At 43.3% G+C, this 23,000-nt stretch overlaps 1 protein-coding gene and 1 long non-coding RNA gene across 5 annotated transcripts in view; one reads left to right on the plus strand and one right to left on the minus strand.

Moving 5' to 3' along the window:
• The window catches only part of LOC135967393 (uncharacterized), a 53,032-nt gene extending 49,133 nt beyond the window's left edge, over positions 1–3,899 (minus strand). For 2 of the 3 annotated variants that reach the window (XR_010581474.2, XR_012424476.1), the window contains exon 1: positions 1,098–3,899. This is a non-coding gene — a long non-coding RNA (uncharacterized lncRNA). The remainder of the gene's footprint in view (positions 1–1,097) is intronic. The other variant, XR_010581475.2, reaches the window with a different exon arrangement.
• Positions 3,900–4,093: 194 nt separating this feature from the next.
• On the plus strand, positions 4,094–16,898 carry TXN (thioredoxin). 2 transcript variants are annotated; one of them, XM_005581100.4, is made up of 5 exons: positions 4,094–4,182; positions 9,083–9,187; positions 9,659–9,718; positions 16,007–16,072; positions 16,695–16,898. In XM_005581100.4, exons 1-5 carry the CDS (start codon positions 4,159–4,161, stop codon positions 16,755–16,757), a joined length of 318 nt encoding a protein of 105 aa, XP_005581157.1. In that variant the 5' UTR covers positions 4,094–4,158; the 3' UTR covers positions 16,758–16,898. The 2 variants fall into 2 exon arrangements, with proteins under 2 accessions (XP_005581157.1, XP_065386308.1); XM_065530236.2 differs by lacking the exon at positions 9,659–9,718.
• The last annotated feature ends 6,102 nt before the right edge of the window (positions 16,899–23,000 follow it).

The raw sequence follows: 23,000 nt of genomic DNA on the forward strand, positions 1-23,000 counted from the left end.
TATATATTTGTGTGTAAATTAATTTTTACAATCTAAATAGTTAACATTTGATGTAATATACAGCACATTAGCATAAGGGATGTTAGATATTTTTCACCGGTGAAATGAGGGGCACTTAATACATGCAGATGGGCTTGAAAACTGTGCTGATACTTCCCCTTCATGGACAGAGTATAAGAATTAGTGAACACTGGATATGACTAGGTGACTTCTTTGAATCTCAATTTCCTTCTCTGTAAAATAGGAAAAATAAAGTCTATCTCCTAAGGGATATTGAGAGGAATGATATGACATACCCAGCTCTAGGCTTGGCATTTAATGATTGTCCCACCCAGGTTAATTTGTTCCTTTTCCTTCTACCACTTTTTTTTTTTTTTTACTGTAGTACTTACAGCTCCTGATTTTATGTCACTTAACACATTCTCAAAATTTTGAGTCCCCATCTCAACTCTCTTGCTAGACACAGTCTTGAAGCTTAACTAATGCTGGCCTCCCTCTGAAGATCCCATGGCAAAGCTCATCAAATCTTAGTATACCCAATCACCTGAGATGCTTTTAAAAATGCAGATTACCATGCTGCTATAAAGACACATGCACACGTATGTTTATTGCGGCACTATTCACAATAGCAAAGACTTGGAACCAACCCATATGTCCATCAATGACAGACTGGATTAAGAAAATGTGGCACATATACACCATGGAATACTATGCAGCCATAAAAAAGGATGAGTTCGTGTCCTTTGTAGGGACATGGATGCAGTTGGAAACCATCATTTTCAGCAAACTATCCCAAGAACAGAAAACCAAACACCGCATGTTCTCACTCATAGGTGGGAATTGAACAATGAGATCACTTGGACACAGGAAGGGGAACATCACACACCAGGGCCTGTTGTGGGGTGGGGGGAGGTGGGAGGGATAGCATTAGGAGATATACCTAATGTAAATGACGAGTATTAATGGGTGCAGCACACCAGCATGGCACATGTATACACATGTAACAAACCTGCACGTTGTGCACATGTACCCTAGAACATAAAAAAAAGAAAAAGAAAATAAATAAATAAATAAATATGCAGATTACAAGGCCCTACCTTAAAAACCTGATTCTGTATGTCTGTCTGGGTGTGGTCCAGGAATGTGCAGTATCATTGAGCACCTCTGGCTATGATGAATTAGGTGGTTAAGACCACTCAGAGACACCTGGGATGTGAGAAAAACTTGTTTCAGAAATCCTACAACTGCATTTTCTTCAAATTTGAGTTGAGACCCAAACAAAGACAGCTGACCTAGTTCTCCAGTCCCATGTGGAGGCTGGACTCAGCTGACCCAGGCCTGAAGTCAGTCCATCACCCTTGTTACATGTTTCTGCCCTTTTGGGTGACATGAAAACATCATTTTTGCTGGTCCGGCAGCAGTCTCTTATTTTTCTGGTAACCACCTGGATTTTCCCTACTCTTAGTCCAAAGTTTCAATCAAGGCTAATCCCTTTCCCCACCATGAAAGTGAAGGTCAGCCTCTCAGACATTTACAAGAACAAGAAAGAGGAACACTCTTCCTGCAGAGATACTAAACTACTAGGAACCTAAGTCTGGAGCTGCCTACTTCACTCTTACATAGAGTGCCTACTTGAGAATGAAACTAGAGAGATGGTGCCCTGTGACACTGTTAGGCCCCTGGGGTTCTTGGTAATGAGTTACTAATTCTCTTTTTGCTTTACGTCAGTTTAAGCTAGAATTTCTCCTTGCAACTGAAAATTCTAACTAATACACAGAGCCTCTACATTTCTCTGCACAAATGAACCCTTCCTCTCTGGGCAGTCCCAAATAATTCCCCTGTACCTCACTCTTCTCAAAGAACATCACCTCCTTGCCACAACTGCAGGGAACCTGCTCCTTGGGACCAGATCCAGCCCACTTCTCTCTCTTCCTTGCAGGGAAAAAAAAGCCCTTTTCCTTTGAGGCTCATGTTACAGAGCCCACTGTTCATTACTACTGTCTTCATTACTTAATTCGTTTAAGACTGACACCTGTTATTGTCTCTCTTTCCACCCTAGCTCTGCCATCATTCCAGATGGATCTCATCATTCATTTAATAGCCTATAATCATAGTTCATGTAGCATTCACTACACACCAGGCACAGTTCTAAGCATTTTACATACATTTTAGTTCACTCAACCCTTATAATAGCACAAGCTATTATTATGCCCACTTCTCAGATAAGGAAACTGACACACAAAAAGGCTATTTAGACTTGCCTAGAGTTACCCAGTCATGAAGGGATGAGGACAAGGGAGTCAAATTGCAGAGTCCAGACTCTTAACACATACTCTGGCCTCCCAGTTCCTTATAACTGTACCATCCTCCACATCTACTCTGCGTTGGTTCTGTGGAGGTTAGGGAGAGGGAGTACTTCCTTCACTGAGTCACTGAACATTGAGGATGGCCTGCATTGCCCCTTCCTGTAACTCAATGATTTGTTGTCATCACCTATGCAAATTCACCAACAAACAGATAAAGGCCAGGAAGCTAGGATGCAGCTGAACTGAAAACCAGCAGCAGAAAAGCAGGTTATAGATTCTGCTATGGGTGCTCCATACAGCTCCTTCCTCTCTGCCCCAATAACCTCCCTCTCTTTGGGAACGTTGCTGCATTCAGGGCAGTCTGTCTTCCCTCCCTCTAGGGCTGTCTTTAGAATGTGTCCCTTGCCTATATCCATATTCATGCTCCGTGCTCCTCAGCCCCCTAGAAACTTTGCACAATAGGTTCAAAACCTCTGGTTTCCTCCCTTCTTCTGTCTGAAAGAGCAAAAGAAGGAAGCCAGGGGTTCTAGGGGGCAGGCAGGCAGCAATTTCACCACCCCTAGGCAATCACACCTAGTTGCAGCTTCATTGGGAACAGCTCAGCTCTGAAAATACAGACCTGGGACTCTCCCTCCCAGCCTTCCGGCTCTCGTTCCTGTGAGCAGCTTTTCAACCTCCACTTTGAGCCGCTGACAGGCCTTCCTGGCGCCACAAGGTCAGCTAACATACCCACCTTCCACAATCCCCATCCCTGCCAGACATAACCTGCAACAGGCATTCCTGGATCAATGCAAACTCCGACTTCTGTTCCAGGAGTCCGCCTCCTTTGAAAAAACTCACACAAATTTGCGTGCTGTCCCACTGTAAATGCTGTATAAGATGGCCAGGCCCAATCAGTCCCCGCAAGACACCGAATAAGAACTATCTATGGAGTGTTTACTATGTGCCAAGCACGATCCTGATCACTTTGCAAGCACTATTAACCCTCAAAATAACACCACCGTGAGATTGAGACCATCATGATTCGCGTTCTACAGAAGGGAACACTGAGACTCTAGGAGGTCAGGACCTTTCTAGGGTCACAACTGCGTAACTAAGCTGCAGAGCTCAATCCGGCGGCACTTCCATCTCACAGGCAGCTGTCTGATGGTCAAGAGCCCAACCAGTCCCCCGGTCGTTTCTACCTCACTAAACCGCTGTGTCAAGCTGGAGCAGCGGGTTCAGCAGTGAAAATGAAAGAACAGAAGGAGGTTAGAGAAAAGAACGGTCACGGTAAATTCTGGAGAGGAGGCAAGGACGTACACACCGAGAAACTTCCTGGTCACCGTTACTCAGCACTTTGTGAGGTTCACGGGGCTGGGGGTGGCCAGGGCGTGGCGGGACTTTTCGAGGAATCCAGCCCTGCCTGGGCGGTCCCAGGACTGTCCCCATCTCGAGCGTGGGCGCGTTCGATTCAGGCGCGGCGGACGCATCCCCAGGTGACCTGGGAAAGACCTTGTGTCTCTGGGGGTGACTGTCCGTCTCCCTGCCTCCCACCGTCACGCGCAGTGCTGATCCCCACTTCCAGCTGGGGCGCGAGCTAGGCTTGGAGGCGCAGGAGCCGAAGCCCTGGAGCTCCGCCCCACGCTTGCGCCAGCCCCGCCCCGATCCCGGCTCGCAGGCTCCAGGGGCGGGGCGTGGCCGGGGCGCAGCGGCGGGCGCGGAGGTCCGGGCGGGCGCGCGCGCCCCCGCCACACGCACGCCGGGCGTGCCCGTTTATAAAGGGGAGCAAGCGGCGACTCAAGCTCGGTTTGGTGCTTTGGATCCGTTTCCATCGGTCCTTACAGCCGCTCCTCAGACCCCAGCAGCAAAGATGGTGAAGCAGATCGAGAGCAAGGTACGCGCTCCCGGGGAAGGCCGGGGCGCCGGCGCCGCGGGCGGCCTCTGTAGCTGGGGAAGGCGGTGGCGGGAGATGCGGAGGCCGCCCCTCTGCATCGCCGGGGGAAAGGGACGCGGCGTCTCGGCCTGGGACTGAGGGAAGCGGCGGCCTGGGCGCGCCCAAGGCGGTGGAGCCTGCCCTGGTGGAAGGGAAGAGAGGGACGAGGGTCCCCTGGAGGGCGGAGTGGCGGTATCCAGCGTTGCCCGCACCCTGTGCCCCGGGGGGTTGCACGCACGCGGGGAGCGCCCGGGAGATGTGAGAGCGCGGGCAGCGTGAGGAGCCCCCACGCTGCCCTTCCTGCACCATCCCGTCCGGGCAGCCCCGACTGGAGGAAGGCGAGGGAATAGAAGGGGTCCGCCCTTGGCCCCCTTCTGTATCCAGATTCAGGCCCTAGGCAAGGATAGAGAGGGCCCCTTGCAGAAGGCACGGGTCGCTGGCCGCCGCTGCCTTTCCGTATGCGAAGTGATCCACCCGCAGCGGGGGTAGTGATCTCCCTTGGGAGCTGGTCTAGGCCGGAGACCCCCAGCTGCTTCCACCCATTCCCGGCCCCAAAGGTGACGCGTGCTGTATCCGCACTAAGGAGGCGGATTGCGGCTGGAGACCCCTTGGCACGTGCAGGTCTGGCCAGGAGGCCAGAGGGCCCCAGGTGACCGCGAGGAAGTGAGGTCCGGGCCGCGCCCACGGGACTCCTGTGGCTCAGGGCGTGTTTCCGGCAGCAGTGGCTTTGGAATGACTCAGTCCCCAAGGTTGGGCCCGGGGGCCCCGGCTGCCCTGCCCGTCCGTGATTCACCCTCAGTCGGTGGGTTTTGCTGGAGCCAGGGTTCCTCCTGGGTGCAGCCGCGCCTTGCTGCCTGCTCGCCGACCTATCGGTATCCCGATCGATGTTTGTCCTTTTAAAAATGCCCAAGGCAAAACAGACTTCCCATGTTTGAAAGTTATTGCAAGCCTAAAACCTTCTAGACTGGGAAACCCAGAGCCTAACACGCAGTGTCTAATGTAGCCATTCCAGAAATTGTTAAATGCAGCGTCAGAAAAGTGAGTGGAGGAAATTGATACTGGCCGAACGGTAGAAGACCCCTCGCCAGCGCCTACCCTGCGATTACCCCTCCCCACCCGCGGGAAGCAGGGGAGGGCGGATCCTCGCCCGCCTTGAGTGCCCTGACCTGTTTGGTGCCGGGCGGGCTTCGGAAACAGAAGTGTGTCTGCAATGTGTCCCCGATCCTTTTGTGCCTTTGATTGTTATTGACTCAGTATTTTTTTCCTCGTATGTTGATTGCCACTGTAGTCTTTTATCTTCCTCTTAATCAGTATTTTCTTAGTGGGATTCTCATTTTAGCAGCCCTCATGTGTTGAAAAGATCCTTAGTAGTGAATTGTCTTTCATATACTTTTTTCCAAGCACCTATTGTGTGACAAATTTTAGTCCATTCCTGGGGAAGGGAGTGGGGCTGGGATTCTGTTCTCCAGGGTCTGGCAACCTCAGTATAACCGAACTGCTGAGAACCCCCCGCCACGGAGCCAGAAGACCTTTGAGTGGTCTATGTTAGTTGTCACAGTATCCAGCTACTACAAACAGAAAGTTGATTAGGATTTCTGGAGCACAGTTGAGTCCTCCCAGTTGTCAGAGCATGGTGGCACCTTCCTCTTCTACCAGTGACAAAGGTGTACAAGGGTGACAGGAACTTTAAAAAAAGCACTACAGCCTGGGGCCCACAGGCCCTGATAATCAATCCTCAAAGTAACAATCCAAAGTCATTGATCGAAAGTTACACTAATTTGATTGTTATTTGTTAGTTTGTTTTTTGAGACGGAGTTTTGCTTTTGTTGCCCTGGCTGGAGTGCAGTGGCTTGATCTTGGCCCACTGCAACCTCCACCTCCCGAGTTCAAGCGATTCTCTTGCCTCAGCCTCTTGAGTAGCTGGGATTACAGGCATGCGCCGCCACGCCCGGTAATTTTGTATTTTTAGGAGAGACGGGGTTTCACGATATTGGTCAGGTTTGTCTCGAACTCCTGACTTAAGGTGATCCACCAACCTCGGCTTCCCGAAGTGCTAGGATTACAGGTGTTAGCCACCGCGCCCAGCCTGTTATTTGTAAATGTTGAATATATCTTACGTTTTCATCCTAATGGGCTAAATTGGCATCATTGGTCATTGAGAACAATTCTGTTTCTGAGGTAGTCTGTTAGTACGTTAGGGCCGACTGGGATCTATTTCAGAGAGGAATGGAATAATTGATTGTAAATGTGATGAGGAAGAAATAAACTTTAAAAAAAAAGAGAAGAAGAATGACACCTACCATTTATTCAACTCCCATCCACAAGGCACTTGGCTAAATACTTCAGAAACCACTCACACTTACTACCTTCAGAGTAGGTATGTTTAAGCAAAGAGATCTTAGACTCTGCTCCTATTTACCCCAACTACATTGTTTTGCTTCCCCCAGATTATTGGTGTCAGTGATGGAGACATTTATTAATAGTAACTGTTAGTTTCTGTGAGCTAGAAACTGTTAGTTTCTGTGATTTCTTCTTAGTAATATACTCTTGAATAATTTTCAAGCTGATACCCGTTTGGAAGTATCAGAAGAGAGCTTGTACGTGAAGCCTGCACATACCTGGGGTGTAACTCATGTTCATTTAGGCTAAAAGTTATTGTTGCATGCCTCTTTTCAGAATTTTAGGTACTTGTGTTTAAATTTGATTCAGAACTGTTTTGGAAAAGCCTTGAGTATGTTTGAAATACCTTCCCTCTTGAAAGTAATCTGAAGTTTTCAATGAGGGTCAATCATGTTAAAAAAACAAAAATGTCTATTCCAGACGTTGGCATTTCTTGACCTTTTTTCCTATCTCACCTGGATCTTGCAGTAAAGGATGCTTGGTTTAACTTTCTTGAAAATCACATTAGGGAAGGCTTTGAATGAAATTGATCTGGAACAATCAGTGATGATTTGGAAAAACAATTGCTACACTTCTAATGTACCCTGCTGCAGCCCTCCCCATGTCTCCATCTCTAGGGGTGGGGGTGAGGGATTTGCATAACTGAAAAATTTATGGAAGTGTTGTCCTACCTTTCTCAGGAACACCAATTGTGAATTTCCCAAAAACATGAGGTAGAAATTAGAAATCTAGAGAAGTAACTATTACTACCTGAGGTCACATTAGTGTTTTCTTGTTTATTTGGTTTTTTATCTTATGGTGTTTTATTTGATTTCTTTCTTTACAGGACCTCTTGTGGTGGCGAGAGGCGGGAAATGTTCATTTTTTATTAAACCTATTTGACCAGTGTTGTTTCCTTGAAGAAAACCTAGACTTCAGATAATAGATGTTTATGTTTTGATTTATCTTAATTGCTCTGGTTTGGTTTTCGGGTTTGGTCAGCACTAACAGACTAATTGTGGTTAAAATGAGTCCTTTGTTTTGGGGAGGCCAAGGCGGGTGGATCACTTCAGGTCAGGAGTTCAAGACCAGCCTGGTCAACATGGCAAAACCCCATCTCTACTAAAAATACAAAAATAAGCTGGGCCTGGTGGCAAAGGCTTGTAATCCCAAGCTACTCGGGAGGCTGAGGCACGAGAATCACTTGAACCCCCGGGGCAGAGGTTGCAGTGAGCTGAGATCAGGCCTTTGCACTCTAGCCTGGGCAACAAGTGAAATTCTGTCTCAAAAACAAAACAAAACAAAAATGAGTCCTTGGTAACTAGAATATTCGGTTCCCAGGGTTACAGTATCTAGATAGTAACTAATTCAGGGAAGTTACTGGTAAGAGATTTCTTCATCATTTCTACTAAGAATTTTATTTAACAAGCATTCCTTATGAAAAACAATATCCAAGAAAAATTTCCTTCATAAGGAACTAAAATTTTCATTTAATGAATGATGAGGGTGTAGTTTTAAAATAAAGGGCAAAAATCAAAAGTTGGTAAACGTGTAATCTCAACTCTGGAAACCCCATTATGCTTATGTCAACAGTGATGTCTGAGTGTTGAGGTTTGGGGAAGGTTAGTTTCCTTGACTTTTCAAAAAATTTTAGATTTTCGTATGGTCTACCATAGACAAATGAGTGTAATCAAAAGTCATAGCTTTTTTTTTTTTTTTTTGAGATGGAGTCTCCCTCTATTGCCCAGGATGGAGTGCAGTGGCACAATCTTGACTCACTGCAACCTCCACCTTCTGGGTTCAAGCTATTCTCCTGCCTCAGCCTCCTGAGTGGCTGGGACTACAGGCATGAGCCACCACACCCAGCTAGTTTTTTTTGTATTTTTAGTAGAGACAGGGTTTCACCATATTGGCCAGGCTGGTCTCGAACTTCTGACCTAGTGATCCGCCCACCTCAGCCTCCCAAAGTGCTAAGATTACAGGCATAAGCCACCATGCCCAGCCAACTTTTTTTTTTAAGTAACTTGTGATGTTTCAATTGCAAAATCCTATGTCTTTGTGACTTCAGGTGACCCCTTCATAATCCATAAGTGTTTAGTGAATGTCTACCGTATACCTAGCCTTGACATGGAAACATTTTTAGTACAAATATCTATTTTTATTTTCCTTTTGTTTGGTGGAAAGAGAAATTAGCCAGTTCACAATATTTTATAAAATAGTCATGAAGACATGAATATCAGTATGCTCTACACATTATATCTTGTTTCATCTTATCAAGTAACACTATCAACAATATATAGCATTTCTTCAAATGGAGTTTTATTTGGCTTGTTTGGGTTTTTTTTTTTTTTTTTTTTTTTTTTTGGCTAAAAAGTAGGTCCTGAAAGGAGGTCCTCCAAAATGTACTTTGTGTGATTGTGTCGAGTCTTTCTTTTGAAGGTTTAATATTTATTTATTTAATATAAGCTTTTTTTGCTGTTAGGCTGCTTTTCAGGAAGCCTTGAACACCGCAGGTGATAAACTTGTAGTAGTTGACTTCTCAGCCACGTGGTGTGGGCCTTGCAAAATGATCAAGCCTTTCTTTCATGTGAGTATTAAACAATGTCTGCTTTGTAAGAGATTTGTGTTTATGGGTTGGTGGTCACAAAGGTAGAAAAGAAAGACAGTTAAAGGATTTTGGTTTTGGTGGGGGGTTTCTTTGGCTGGATCATTGGTCTAGAAGCAGTAGTATAACAAAGAATTTAGGTTTGATACATGTAGCCCATTGAAAATAAATTTTAGAAGTTAATTTTGTCTTAAATAGTTCTTTTTTTCCCACATTGAAACATGGGCCTTATTTGAAATCCCAGCCTCAGAGTTTGATATGACAAACTGTTTTATACTAGGAAAAATTTGATTTAGAGAAAATTTATGTCTCTTAGATCTATGTCTCCAAAGATCTAAATATTTGGATCTTTAGTCTCTACTTTTATTAAGTTTCCATTTAAGAAGCTTGAGTACATTGATTGCCATTACCTAGTTCTAAATCTTTTTGGATTTTTCATTTAAAATTTTCCAGTCCCTCTCTGAAAAGTATTCCAACGTGGTATTCCTTGAAGTAGATGTGGATGACTGTCAGGTACGTAGCTGGAAATACGAGATACTACTGAGCTTTTCACGTTGGCCTTTTCCTCTGAATTGCACAGTGCTTTTTTCCATAAATATGTCAAATAATTCTAGAACTGTAATCCTATCTAAAAAGTTCTATCTCAGAAGAGCAGGTAAGTTAGGAGCTTAATCCTAGCTATCAGGAGCTGTATATCACATCCTAAAGTAAACAAAAATAAATCAGTGAGACTTCTGAATCTTATCGGCCACCCACCTTTCTAAAACCCTACGTTCTACTTTACACTCTGAGATGCTCAATAAATAGAGATTGAATTTAGCTATGATCATTACATCCATAGGCTTGATGGAGTCACCAAATTATGAGACCGCTTGTAGGGCTCTTCGTGAACTTGCAGTAGCGTGAGACCCTGCATTTGCAAGCCTATTCTAGTCTTGGTTGATTTTAGTCAATTAGAAACCACAAATGTTTTAACAGATAAACACCAAGGTACCTGAGAGAATAATTTGGAAGAAATTCCAGGTTTGGTTTTATTTAATGAATACTTGTTTTGCGCTAGGTATATGCCAGGCACTATTCTGGGTAGTTTTTAAGTATCAGTTCATTTAATCCTGAGTGCTGTTATCATCCCCATTTTATAGATGAGAAAACTGAAACACAGGTTGTTCATGAAGTTTCAGTGAGTATGTGGCTGAGCTAGGATTTAAAATGAAGTGGTCTGGCTTCTCAGCTCTTGACCTTAAGCACTACCCATTAGAGGATGCTCTGTCTTATGGTGGGTATAGATCCGGTGCTTAGCACATGACCACTGACCTAGGAGAGCCTGTTGAAGAGGTATCACTTCGGGGCCCTTTGCAGATAAGTGAGCATTTTCACTTAGCCCCAGTGGAGAAGGAAAGGCGATGGGGGAGGGGTGCAGTGTGGCAACAGAGGCGCTGGACCTGACTTCCAGTCCTGGCTCACTGGCTTCTGCTTTTAGGCCAGTCACTCCTCTTCCTTGAGCCTTAAGACCTGTCACATCAATCACCCAAGGTTGCTTATTCATTGAGCAAACATGGAATGTCCAATAAAGGCTGAAGGGTCACTTAAAACAGGCATATGGCAGTGCTCTCTAAACATGGGAGGGCGCAGCAACCCCAGATTGCATATTCTCAGCCAAATTTTGACTCTGTGCCTTGGGCAACCCCTGCCTTGGCTTGTGCTGTCTCCTCCCTCTGGTCTGTCCTTTTCTTTCCTACCTGACTAACTCCTTGTCATGAGCTTCACCCCTTCTCCACTTACCCCTTGTGTGCCCTAAGTACTCAGTGAATCTTGGCAATTATTATAATGATCTTTATGTCTGTCCTTTACCATTAGTCTCAGTAGATTCCTAGGATCAGGGTGGGACCCTGTCTTAATTCACCTTGGTTTCCCCTTCACCTAGCACACCTGCCTTGCATTTAGTATAGGTGTAGAATGAATGATGAATGTGGTATGGTTGTTAAGTTACTGTTCTAGATGTGTCCCAGAGTTTTTTTTTTTTTTTTAAAGAGCGTAATTGCACTTTTGTGGGGGGAAAAAAAAATCCTTGTTCCTTGTTTTAATCAAACTTAGTCTTATTTCTTCTATTAAGGTCAATTTAGCTAGGGGAAAATTGCACCTGGAGTAGAGAAATTCTAACTGCCACTGATCCTATCAGATAACAACTTGACTTTCTTTTTTTTTTTTTTTTTTGAGACTAACATTTGAGAATAACAGTTATAATAACTCTCGCTCTGTCACCTGGACTGGAGTGCAGTGGCGTGATCTCGGCTCACTGCAACTTCCGCCTCTCGGGTCCAAGCAATTCTCTGCCTCAGCCTCCTGGGTAGCTGGGATTACAGGCATGCACCACCATGCCTGGCTAATTTTGTATTTTTAGTAGAGACGGTTTCACCATGTTGGTCAGGCTGGTCTCAAACTCCTGACTTCAGGTGATCCACCCACCTTGGCCTCCCAAAGTTCTGGGATTACAGGCATGAGCCACCACGCCCAGCCTTGATTTTTATGTGAAAGTAAATAGGTGCTAGATGCCATGATAAGCCCTTTGCATGCACTATGTCATTTAATCCTCACAATAACTATAAGAATATTTTTTATTAGCACCCTCATTGAACAGGTAATGGGACTGCAGCACAGAAGGTGAAGTCAGCCTCTTGAGGCAGAGCAATGCACCATACTGTACTGAGGACAGGTGTTCTTACTGCCTTTGGGAAGTACAGTCATGCGTCACTTGATGATGAGGATACCTTCTGAGAAATGTTAGGCAATTTGGTTGTGCACACATAGAGTGTACTTACACAACCTAGGTGGCATAGCCTCCTGTACACCTAGGCTATGTGGTAAAGCCTGTTGCTCCTAGGCCACAAACATGTAAGGCATGTTACTGTACTGAATACTGTAGGCAGTTATAACACAACAGTAAGTATTTGTGTATCTAAACCTAGAAAAGATATGGTGAAAATATATAAAACATTAAAAAATGGTATGCCTGTATAAGGTACTTGCCATAAACGGGACTTGCAGGACTGAGAGGTGCTCTGGGTGAGTCAGTGAGTGGGTGGTGAGTGAATGTGAAGGCCTAGAACCCGTAGACATTATAAACACTGTATGCTTACAGATTTTATTTTTAAAATTTCTTTTTGCAGCAGTACATTTATTATAACTTTTTTACTTTATAAGTTTTTTATTTTTTAACTCTAACTCTTCTAGTAACACTTAGCTTAAAACACGAATGCATTGTACAGCTCTACAAAAATATTTTCTTTATATCCTTAGTCTATAAGCTTTTTAAAAAAAGACTTTAAACTTTTTGTTAAAAACTAAGATTCAAACACATACATTAGCCTAGACCGACACGGTCAGGATCATCAGTATCACTGTCTCCCATCCCCACAGCTTGTCTCACGGAAAGGTCTTCAGGGACAGTAATATGCATGGACCTTTCATCTCCTATAACAGTGCCTTCTCCTGGAATGCTTCCTGAAGGACTTGGCTGAGGCTGTTTCATAGTAACTTTCTTCTTAAAAAAATAAGTAGGAATACACTCTAAATTAATGATGAAAGTATAGTAAATACAAAAACCAGTAACCTAGCTGTTTAGTATCAAGTAGTATATACTGTACATAATTGTAGTGATATGCTTTTTTAAGTGAAGGCAAGGTTGTTAAGAAAGTAAAGGAACAATGGCCAGGCGCGGTGGCTCACGCCTGTAATCCTAGCACTTGGGGAGGCCGAGGTGGGCGGATCACCTGAGGTCGGGAGTTCCGGACTAGCCTGACAGACATTGGAGGAACCCTGTCTCTACTAAAAAAAAATACAAAATTAGCCGGGCGTGGTGGTGCATGACTGTAATCCCAGCTACTTGAGTGGCTGAGGCAGGAGAATCACTTGAACCCAGGGGACGGAGATTGTGGAGAGCCGAGATCACGCCATTGCACTCCAGCCTGGGCAACAAGAGCGAAACTCCATCTCAAAAAAGAAAAAAAAAAAAGAAAGTAAAGGAACAAAAGAATGTCTCCTCCATAGATAAAGCAGTCTGTAGTGGTATACTTTTTATGTAATTGCAGCACAGATTTGCTTGCACCAGCTAATGCAATGGGCTATGACATTAACCCATCACTAGGTGAGAGGAATTTTTCAACTTAATTATAATCTTATGGGACCACCACATATATGCAGTCTGTCATCAACCTAATGTTAATTGGTACATTACATTTGGTCATTGACCAAATGTTAAATGGTGCATTACTATAGGTGTGCAAAGCTCTCAGGGACTTCCGTATGACACAGCTCCTCCTTCATGTCTGCTTGGGGCACTCTCATCACCCTGAAAGTATCTTTTTTCTTTTTTGAGACAGAGTCTCACTCTGTCGCCCAAGCTGGAGTGCAGTGGTGCCATCTCTGCTCACTGCAACCTCCACCTCCCAGGTTCAAGCAATTCTCCTGCCTCAGCCTCCCGAGTAGCTGGGACTACAGGCGTCTGCCACCACACCGGGCTAAATTTCATGTTTTTAGTAGAGACGGGGTTTCACTTTGCTGGCCAGGCTGTTCTCGAACTCCTTACCTCAAGTGATCCACCCATTTTGGCCTCCCAAAGAGCTGGGATTACAGGCATGAGCCACCGTGCCTGGCCTGAAAGTGTCTTTTAAAACCTTGAAGTGACCCTCTGACAAACTGGGGAACTTTAACTTTGCCTCCATAGACTCAGAAAAGTATCAGCAGTAACCCTTTTGAAAATGAGAGACCAACCTTATTTCTCTGACAGCCAACAGGGTTGTGATACTTATTTTATAAATGGTGACCTCCCTCTGACCCTTACTTTGAGTGAGTTTTCAATAGTATGCATTCAATAAACACTCACCATTTTTATTCCAGCCTTTACTGTCCTTGTGCCTCTTACTGGAACCTGTACTTGCATTCTCAGCAGGTGTCCAGGGTTAAAAGAAAAAGTAAAGATTACCTAGAAAGAACTCCTTAACAGTAGTGCCAACCACCATCCTAGAGGTCGTCATAGTGTTTGTAGCTGGCCTTTCTTCCCCTTGAGAGTTCTCTGTTGGTTTCCATGATTTGGTTCTCAACAGTCCTGCCTGCTCGCTTGCTGTCCTGTATAGCTTTTGCTGCTTAGTTGCTGAGTAGTTCTGTATTTCTTTCCCAGTCCCCTTTTAAGTGTCTGGCTGACATTTTCAATCCCCATTGGGTTCCAAACCAAACCAGTTTCATGGTATTGTCCTCCAAACCTTGCCCTCTTACAGCATGAACAATGTGTTGAGCGTGGGGTATTACAAGAATTCTCATTTAGCATTCCATAGTTGAGGAATGTCTGTTACTTCAGTTACCTTTGAGCTGCAGAAAAATCTTTAGCTGTAGCAAGAGCCACTTCTAGGAGAGGAGAAAATATGAATCAACTAGCCCAATTTGCAATGTTAGGAATTTGTGGATTTTCTAAGTAAGATGGCTTTCAAAGGTTAGAGTGTCAGAGTCACCTGAAGCTCAATCTTAACTGTAATGGTTTAAGATGGAGGTTGATGGGGAAACTTGTAGTACCCCTCAGGTGATTCTGATACTGCAGCAAGGTTTGAGAATCCACAAAGTCTTTTTATTTTTCCTCCCGAGATAGAGTCTCGTTCTTTCGCCCAGGCTGGAGTACAGTGGCGTGATCTCAGCTCACTGCAACCTCCACCTCCCAGGTTCAAGCAGTTGTCCTGTCTCAGCCTCCTAAGTAGCTGGGATGACAGACGTGCACCACCACGCTTGGCTAATTTTTGTATTTTTAGTAGAGATGGGGTTTCTCCATGTTAGCCAGGCTAGTCTCGAACTCCTGACCTCAGGTAGTCCACTGGCCTTGGCCTCACATATCAATTTTTAATTGAAAATAGGCAGGAGGCTGGGCGTGGTGGCTCACACCTGTAATCCCAGCACTTTGGGAGCCTAAGGAAGGCAGATCACTTGAGTTCATGAGTTTGAGACCAGCCTGGGCAACATGGAGAGATCTTGTCTCTACAAAAAAAAAAAAAATATACACACACACACACACACACACACACACACACACAGATTAACCAGGTTGGTGGCATGTGCCTGTAGTCCCGACTACTGGGGAAGCTGAGGAGGGAGGATGGCTTGAGTCTGGGAAGTGAAGTTTGTAGTGAGTTGAGATTGTGCCCCTGCATTCCATCCAGCCTGGGTGACAGAGCCAGACCCTGTCTCAAAAATAATAATAATCAGTAAACCCAGTGTGGGTTTTCCTTGAGGTTACTATGATTTTGTTCTTGAACAATTGCTTTTCATTTTTTTAGACTTTAGACCTTATATAATCATTCTGTGTACTCGGCCTTCATAATAAAACTGGAAAAATTATGAGCAAGAAACAAGAGGTACTAGTTGTAAGGAATAGTTAAGATTATAATACTGAGTCCAATTGTAGCAGAATTTTTTGTTGCTTCTTTGTATGATACTGAAAATAGTTGAGAATTTGATTGGATTAAACAACATATTGGATTGCTGGAGTATCTGAGGCTAGTAACCTTCTGAACATTCTGCCTGTTGATGTGCCCATCAAAGGAAGTAAATATTAATAAAACTTTCATTGAGAATATAACCGGTTTGGCTTTTGTACTGCAATTATATTCATTATATTAATTTTCATATGCTGAAAAATGTCCTCATGCTGAAATGTGGGGTACATGACAGGGAAAAGATTCTGGTTTTGGATTACTTCTGTCAAAGCTCAGTACTGAGTGTCTTGTATTTAATCCTCTCCCCTGCTACTTTCCCTACCAGGATGTTGCTTCAGAGTGTGAAGTCAAATGCATGCCAACATTCCAGTTTTTTAAGAAGGGACAAAAGGTACGTATATCTGACCTTTAAAACTCTAACTGGGCAATAGGAAACCCAGTATAAGTGAATAAACCACTGGAGTGATGTTCCCTTCAAAGATTGAGGCATATCGCCAAGTTCTGCTTTTAAGAATTTTTATTTATTTTATTATTATTATACTTTAAGTTCTAGGGTACATGTGCATAACATGCAGGTTTGTTACATATGTATACTTGTGCCATGTTGGTGTGCTGCACAAGAATTTTTAAATGTGTCATTCTTCATTGGCTTAAGTACATAATGTGACATCTAATTGAAAATTGATCTTTCCTAGAACTAGTCACTAAATCCCTCTAATTGGTGTTTCCTATTTATATCTTAAAGCACATTTCTTAGACTTGGGCAGTTCATTTGTTGTTGTTAGGTATTGTGTAAGAGAAAATTTGTACTTAAGCCTTTTGACTTTTCTTTGATATTTTTTCTTTGTTTATAACTTAAATGAACTGTATGTTATTCAAGGAAGTTTATTTTAAATAAGATTATACCTCTTCTTCCCTCCACCCCTATTTTTCCTTCATTCTATGCTGATATTTTATGTATAAAACAGTGCTACAATACTACATCTAATGTCAGTTCAATATTCTTTTAACAGGTGGGTGAATTTTCTGGAGCCAATAAGGAAAAGCTTGAAGCCACCATTAATGAATTAGTCTAATCATGTTTTCTGAAAACATAACCAGTCATTGGCTATTTAAAACTTGTAATTTTTTTAATTTACAAAAATATAAAATATGAAGACATAAACCCAGTTGCCATCTGCGTGACAATAAAACATTAATTCTAACACTTTTTAAAACTGGTGTCTGAATAGCTTTCAAAATAAATGCGAAATGATCATTTAATGTATTTTCCTATATTCTCAATCACTTCTTAGTAACCTTGTAGGCCACTGATTATTTTAAGATTTAAAAAACTATTATTGCTACCTTAATGTATTGCTACAAAAATCTCTTGTTAGGGGTAATGCAGGTAATAAAGTAGTATGTTGTTATTTGTTAACTTTTGACAGAGAAAATAGTGTTCTCTGTTCTAGCAGGTAAATCCTCTACGCTCGTCAAAAGATCAGCATGACCAAAATAGATGTCCACCCATGAAGCAATTGTTTTGTTTGTTTGTTTGTTTTGTCACAAGGATCTTGATTCTCCTCGAAGTATCTGAGAAAGTCTAGTTGTATAGGCCAGACATAGGTTCTGTCCTGAGTAGTAAAAGTTGTGGGAAATTATTAGTTATATCATTCAAAGAACATTGTTTCTTGTGTTCTAAGCACAGTAAGGGGTTGGGGGGTTGAAGAAACTATTTTTGAATTTACGTAATAATGAAGAGCAGAATTATCATAAGTCAGGCATCATCTTTCTATTCATGTAATCTTTGCAACAATCCTATTAGATATAGATACTGTAATCCCCGTTTACCAGTGAGGAAACAGAGTGGTAATTTCCCCTGCATCACAACTAGTCAGTGGAGGAGTTGGGATTTGAACCAAAGAAGTCTGGTACCAGAATATGTGCTTTTAACTACTACATTGCCTGCAGTGCAACAATCTGAATAAGTAGGAAAATGATGGGCCCTTAGTTGAGTTTCTTTCCTCATGTGAAATTAGGATGCCAAACTCAGATGATCTCTCAAAATATGAATGGAATGCCTATTACGTGCCAGGCATCATGCTAGGCTTGGAATAAAGATGTGACTAAGACACCCTCGTCCTCATACAGCGAACATTCTAGAAGCTGAGACAAACTAGTGAATAATAGACTAGTATATTCTACAAGGCAAAACCAAGAACTGGGTGCAGTAATTGAGAATAATAGGAGAACCTGCTTTGCATCAGGTGGTTGGACCTGGGTTCTGTGAGGTGACTGTAAGCTGAGAGCTGATGGATGAAAAGGACTTCAACCTGCTGAGAGCCAGGGAATCAGCTTTCCAGCAGAGAGAATGACAGACACAAAGGAGTCAAGGACAGTCAAGAAAGAGCTTGGTACCTTGTAGAATAATCAGAGGAGCATGAAATAAAGCTCGATAGAGTGGCAGGGCCAGGTCAGCCCAGGTGTTATTTGTTCTAGAAGGGATGAGAAACCATTGTAGGGTAAGTCAGGGTAACAAGCTTTGATAACAGGAGTTATTTTGGCACCTGTATAGAAAATGGAAACTAAAAACTGGAAAACCAGTTAGGCTTTTAGGTTGTTTTTTGAGATGGAGTTTCGCTCTTGTCACCCAGGTTGGAATGCAATGGCGCAATCTCAGCTCACTGCAACCTCCGCCTCCCAGGGTCAAGCCATTCTCCTGCCTCAGCCTCCCGAGTAGCTAGGATTACAGGCACCCACCACCATGCCCAGTTAATTTTTGTATTTTTAGTAGAGATGAGGTTTCACCATGTTGACCAAGCTGGTCTCGAACTCCTGACCTCAGGTGATCTACCCACCTCATCCTCCCAAAGTGCTGAGATTACAGGCATGAGCCACCATGCCCAGCCCTAGTTAGGCTTTTGCAATTATCTAGATCAGAGATAATGATGGCTGTGACTAGGAGGACAGTGGGGAGGTGATAGAGATGGAACAGTCTTAAGGGCTTGTGAGAGGAGGACCCAGGAGTGAACCTCAGGTTTCTGGTGGAAGCCCTGGGTGGTTGGGGTATGATGTGATGTCATGAGTGAGGTGAGGATGGGAGGGAGAAAGGGGTGGTGGTGAGGGAGTCAGTCTCTGGCCCTTCTGAGTTGGGTGCTTCTGTGGTGCACATCCCACTGAAGGTGCTGTGCAGTCTGTTGGCCACCTAGTTGAGAGCTCCAAGGACAGGTCTGGACTGGGATAGAAATTTGAAAGACATTGTCATGTAGAATGGCACTTATAAACAAACATGACATCACCCAGGAGGAGTCCAGAGTGAAGAGGGCTCAAGTTAGACTGAAGGACTCAATATTTGGAGGTCAAGTAGAATAGGAACCAACAAAGGAGACTGAAGGATGGCCAGAGGGGAAAGAGAAATACCAGAAGAGGGTTTCATCCTGGAAGAACAGAGGAGAGCATTTCAAAAAGGAAGGAATGTCATTTATCAAATTCCCTTGGGGCTAAGAAAGGTAAGATTGAGAAAACAAAATGGAAGTTGGTGATTGCAACACAAAATTCCTATGGAGGGATGGGGAAGGAAGCCAGTTTGGTGGGAACAGAAATCACATTTCTCATATCTGTCAAACAATCCGGCCACCTCGGCCTCCCAAAGTGCTGGGATTTCAGGCATGAACCACTGTACCTGGCCCAAATTTGTAGTTATAAAATGAATAAGTTCTGGGAAGCTACTGTGCAGCATAGTTACTATAGTTAGTAATACTGTATTGTTTACTTGAAATTTGCTAAGAGTAGGTCTTAAGTATGTTCACCCCACCCCACCCCCACACACAGACACAAATGGTAACTGGTGATATGTTAATTAATGTGATTACTACACAGTGCATTCATATATCAAATAATTACATTGTACACCTTAAATATAAGCAATTGTCAATTATACCTCAATAAAGCTGGTAATTAAAAAAAAAGAAAAAGAATGGATTCAGAGCACAATGGGAGAGATTGGTGTTGGTTATGTCTTTCCTCCACCATAACCAGTGAGATGAAAGTGAGCGCAAGGTTGAAGAGAACTTGATTTGGGGATGGGAAGATGGTGTTTCCATCTGACAGTTTGTGTTTTCCAAGCAGGCAGTTTTGAGGAGAAGGTATGAAATTGTTATCTTCACAGTGGCAAAGCAGAGCATGGTTTCTGGGCACAGTTGAGTGCCCACATGAGGTTTGTTAGGACCTGAGACCTGCTGTGTGTGCAGGCAACCAAAGGTGGAGAGTTGAAGCTGGAGCAGGATTGGGTCTTGGTAGTTGAGTCCAGTAGCGAGTAGGGATGCAGAGAAGCTGACAGTACTTTTGAGGGATTGATTATACTGATGCAGTATAGAATCAAGGCTGGAGAAGTAGAGAGGAAAAGGCTGGTAAGCCAGAGAGAAAGGGGTGAGGATTAGAGGTCTTGACAAGGTCAAAGAAAGGTGGCAGTGGGAGTGACTGAGTAGGCAAACTTTAAGAGGATAGGAGGTGATGAGCAGAGCAAGATTTAAAAACAGATTTGAGAAATAAATTTCCAGGGAAGACAAAGACTAGGGTGACCATGAGAAGATGGTGAAGTGGGATAGAGGAAGATTGGAACTCAGCAGGTCAAGGATTTGAGGCCAGGAGCATACGTGGGTTTCAGGGAAAGAAAATGGGCATAGGGATGGAAAGAGAAGTCTGTGAGGTGAACCATCTTTAGTGAGTGAGGCTGATAGCAGATGGCAGCAATAAGGAAGGTAGGAAGTGGGTACAACTTAATGAATGAGTTTCAAAGGAGTAGGAGATTTTGCAAGAAGTGGTTTGGAAGGGGCCTTAGGTGGGGAGGCAAGCAAAAAATCCAGTCACCTGACTTGGGTATGTGGAGTGTAAAGTGTTGGGGAGGAGGAGCCCTTAGGAGATTTCTGTTAAGGAAGGAGTTGATGTTCCAAGAACACATAAAAGATACAGAGACAGTTCGTGATCCAAAGCAAGATTCCAGCAGGTACTGTCAAAGGGACTGGGAGGGAGGGTTTGTTCAGGTTCAGGACGTGGCTCTAAATTTTGGCAGCACTGAGAATCAACTAGGGAGCTTTCCAAAGACAAAAGGGATGTTGGGATTCCACTCCCAGAGATTTTGCTGTAAATGGTCTTGAGTGTTGCCTGGACACTTTTGATGATCTGATGTGCATTCAAGGTTGAGAACCAGCAGTTTAAGGGATATACAATATGGCCAGGAGATGATGGGTGACCAGTTGATCACCCATTTCTGACAGTGATTGTGGTCAACACAATGAAATTCATTGATAGTCTCTTAGCATGAGATGGGCAAACATCCTAATTGTTGCAGAAGGTAGTTAACAGATGCTTTTTATTTCATGATTCAAAAGCAGTTTAAGAGATGAACATAAATATCATAGTGTTTCTTCTCATTCATATCATTTCATAGCTCTTTACTGCCAACCTCCAAAAAATTCAGATGCTAAACTTGGTTGCTTTGTTACGGAACAAGTGTTTAGAGTAGATGCTTCAAACTTGAATATATTATCACCTATTTAAAATATTAAAGATATTAGAGTTAACTAAAGACCATACTTCATAAAAATCTCAGTATTTGCACAGCACAATTCAATGTCACATAAATTCTATTGTCCCCAAAATGGATTACTAATATTAATAAATCTAGAAATATTATTAGTGAGCACATTTTTACTTCTTGTCAATATAGTAATGAAGGTAAATATAGGATTTATAGTTCCATAGACTATAGAATAACTAGTCATTAAAATAAGGCAAATATTGGCTGGGTGTGGTGGCTCACACGTGTAATCCCAGCATTTTAGAAGGCCAAGGCGGGCAGATCACCTGAGGTCAGGGGTTTGAGACCAGCCTGACCAACATGGCGAAACCCTGTCTCCACTAAAAATATAAAAATTAGCTGGGCTTGGTGGTGGGCACCTGTAATCCCAGCTACTCAGGAGACTGAGGCAAAAGAATTGCTTAGACCCGGGAGGCGGAGGTTGCAGTGAGCTGAGATTGCACCACTGCACTTCAGCGTAGGTGACAGAGTGAGACTCCATCTCAAAAAGAAGAGGAGGGGAGGGGAGGGGAGAGGCAAATACAGTATTCTGTTACATGAATACTCCAAAATGTATAGTATAGCACACTACCCTGGAGTTGTTCATGGTCATCTAGAAGAAGCATGAGCTTAATGGCATGGCAGTTACTTTGGAGGAAGGCAAGGAATCCAACAGCTAGAATTTGAAGCAGAGCAACAGATGAAGCTGCAAGGGAAGGTTGGAGCCTTGAACACCTTGGAAATAATTTGGTCTCTAGTTCCCTGCATCACAATGTGTTTTATGTCATGGCATACGAAGAAAACAATATTTGAACCCCCCACTGGGTTGGAGTGGAAAGGATTTGGGAACATCTATATGTGGCTTAGTGAAAAAATGACATTTCTACTTAAAATCATTTTAACACAAAAACCAAATTGAAACTATTGCAGAGAGTGTTAACTACTGAATTTGTATAAAACTTCCACAAAAATATCTTACCTAATTTTTTAGTGTGAAACTTCAAGCTCATTTTCATGAATGTAACTTCTTTAAAAATGTTTAATTGTGAAATACAGAATAATATATAAAACATATGCACTATTTCAGAAATATCAGCAAAATGGCTAGCTGTGCAGTGATCACCCAGGTTATGAAATAGAACACTGCCAATGTCTTGAAAGTCCCCAGTGTAGTATACTGATCATACCTTCTTCCTCTACCCGCCAGGGATAACCCCATGTGGCTCTTGTGATAATTATACCCTTGCTTTTTTCTTTTTTTTCTTTTTTTTTTTTTTTTTTTTTCTGAGACAAAGTTGCACTCTTGCTGCCCAGGCTGAAGTGCAATGGCACGATCTCGGCTCACTGCAACTTCTGCCTCCCGAATTCAAGCAATGCTCCTGCCTCAGCCTCCTGAGTAGCTGGGATTACAGCCATGCGCCACCACACCCAGCTAATTTTGTATTTTTAGTAAAGACGGGGTTTCACCATGTTGGTCAGGCTGGTCTCGAACTCTTGACTTCAGATGATCCACCTGCCTCAGCCTCCCAAAGTGCTGAGATTACGGGCGTAAGCCACCGCGCCCGGCACCCTTGCTTTTTTCATATTTGTATATCCTAAACAAGATAATTCACCTGGTTTTGAATGCTATGTAAGTGGTATCATCCTGTGATCTGCTTCTTGCACTCAACATTATGCTTGTAAGTGTCACTAATATGCATAATTGTAGTTCATTTGTTTTCCTGATCCATAGTATTCCATTATATAGCTACACCATAAT

The sequence above is a fragment of the Macaca fascicularis genome, chromosome 15, assembly GCF_037993035.2.
Source record: "Macaca fascicularis isolate 582-1 chromosome 15, T2T-MFA8v1.1".
In the NCBI taxonomy this organism is placed as follows: domain Eukaryota; kingdom Metazoa; phylum Chordata; class Mammalia; order Primates; family Cercopithecidae; genus Macaca; species Macaca fascicularis.

Bases quoted from the DNA above. Each gene is read 5' to 3' on its own strand.
- TXN (XM_005581100.4), top strand. From the start codon at position 4,159: ATGGTGAAGCAGATCGAGAGCAAG. The intron at 9,188-9,658 runs GTGAGTATTAAA...AAAATTTTCCAG, and splicing joins TGATCAAGCCTTTCTTTCAT to TCCCTCTCTGAAAAGTATTC. The intron at 9,719-16,006 runs GTACGTAGCTGG...TTTCCCTACCAG, and splicing joins TAGATGTGGATGACTGTCAG to GATGTTGCTTCAGAGTGTGA.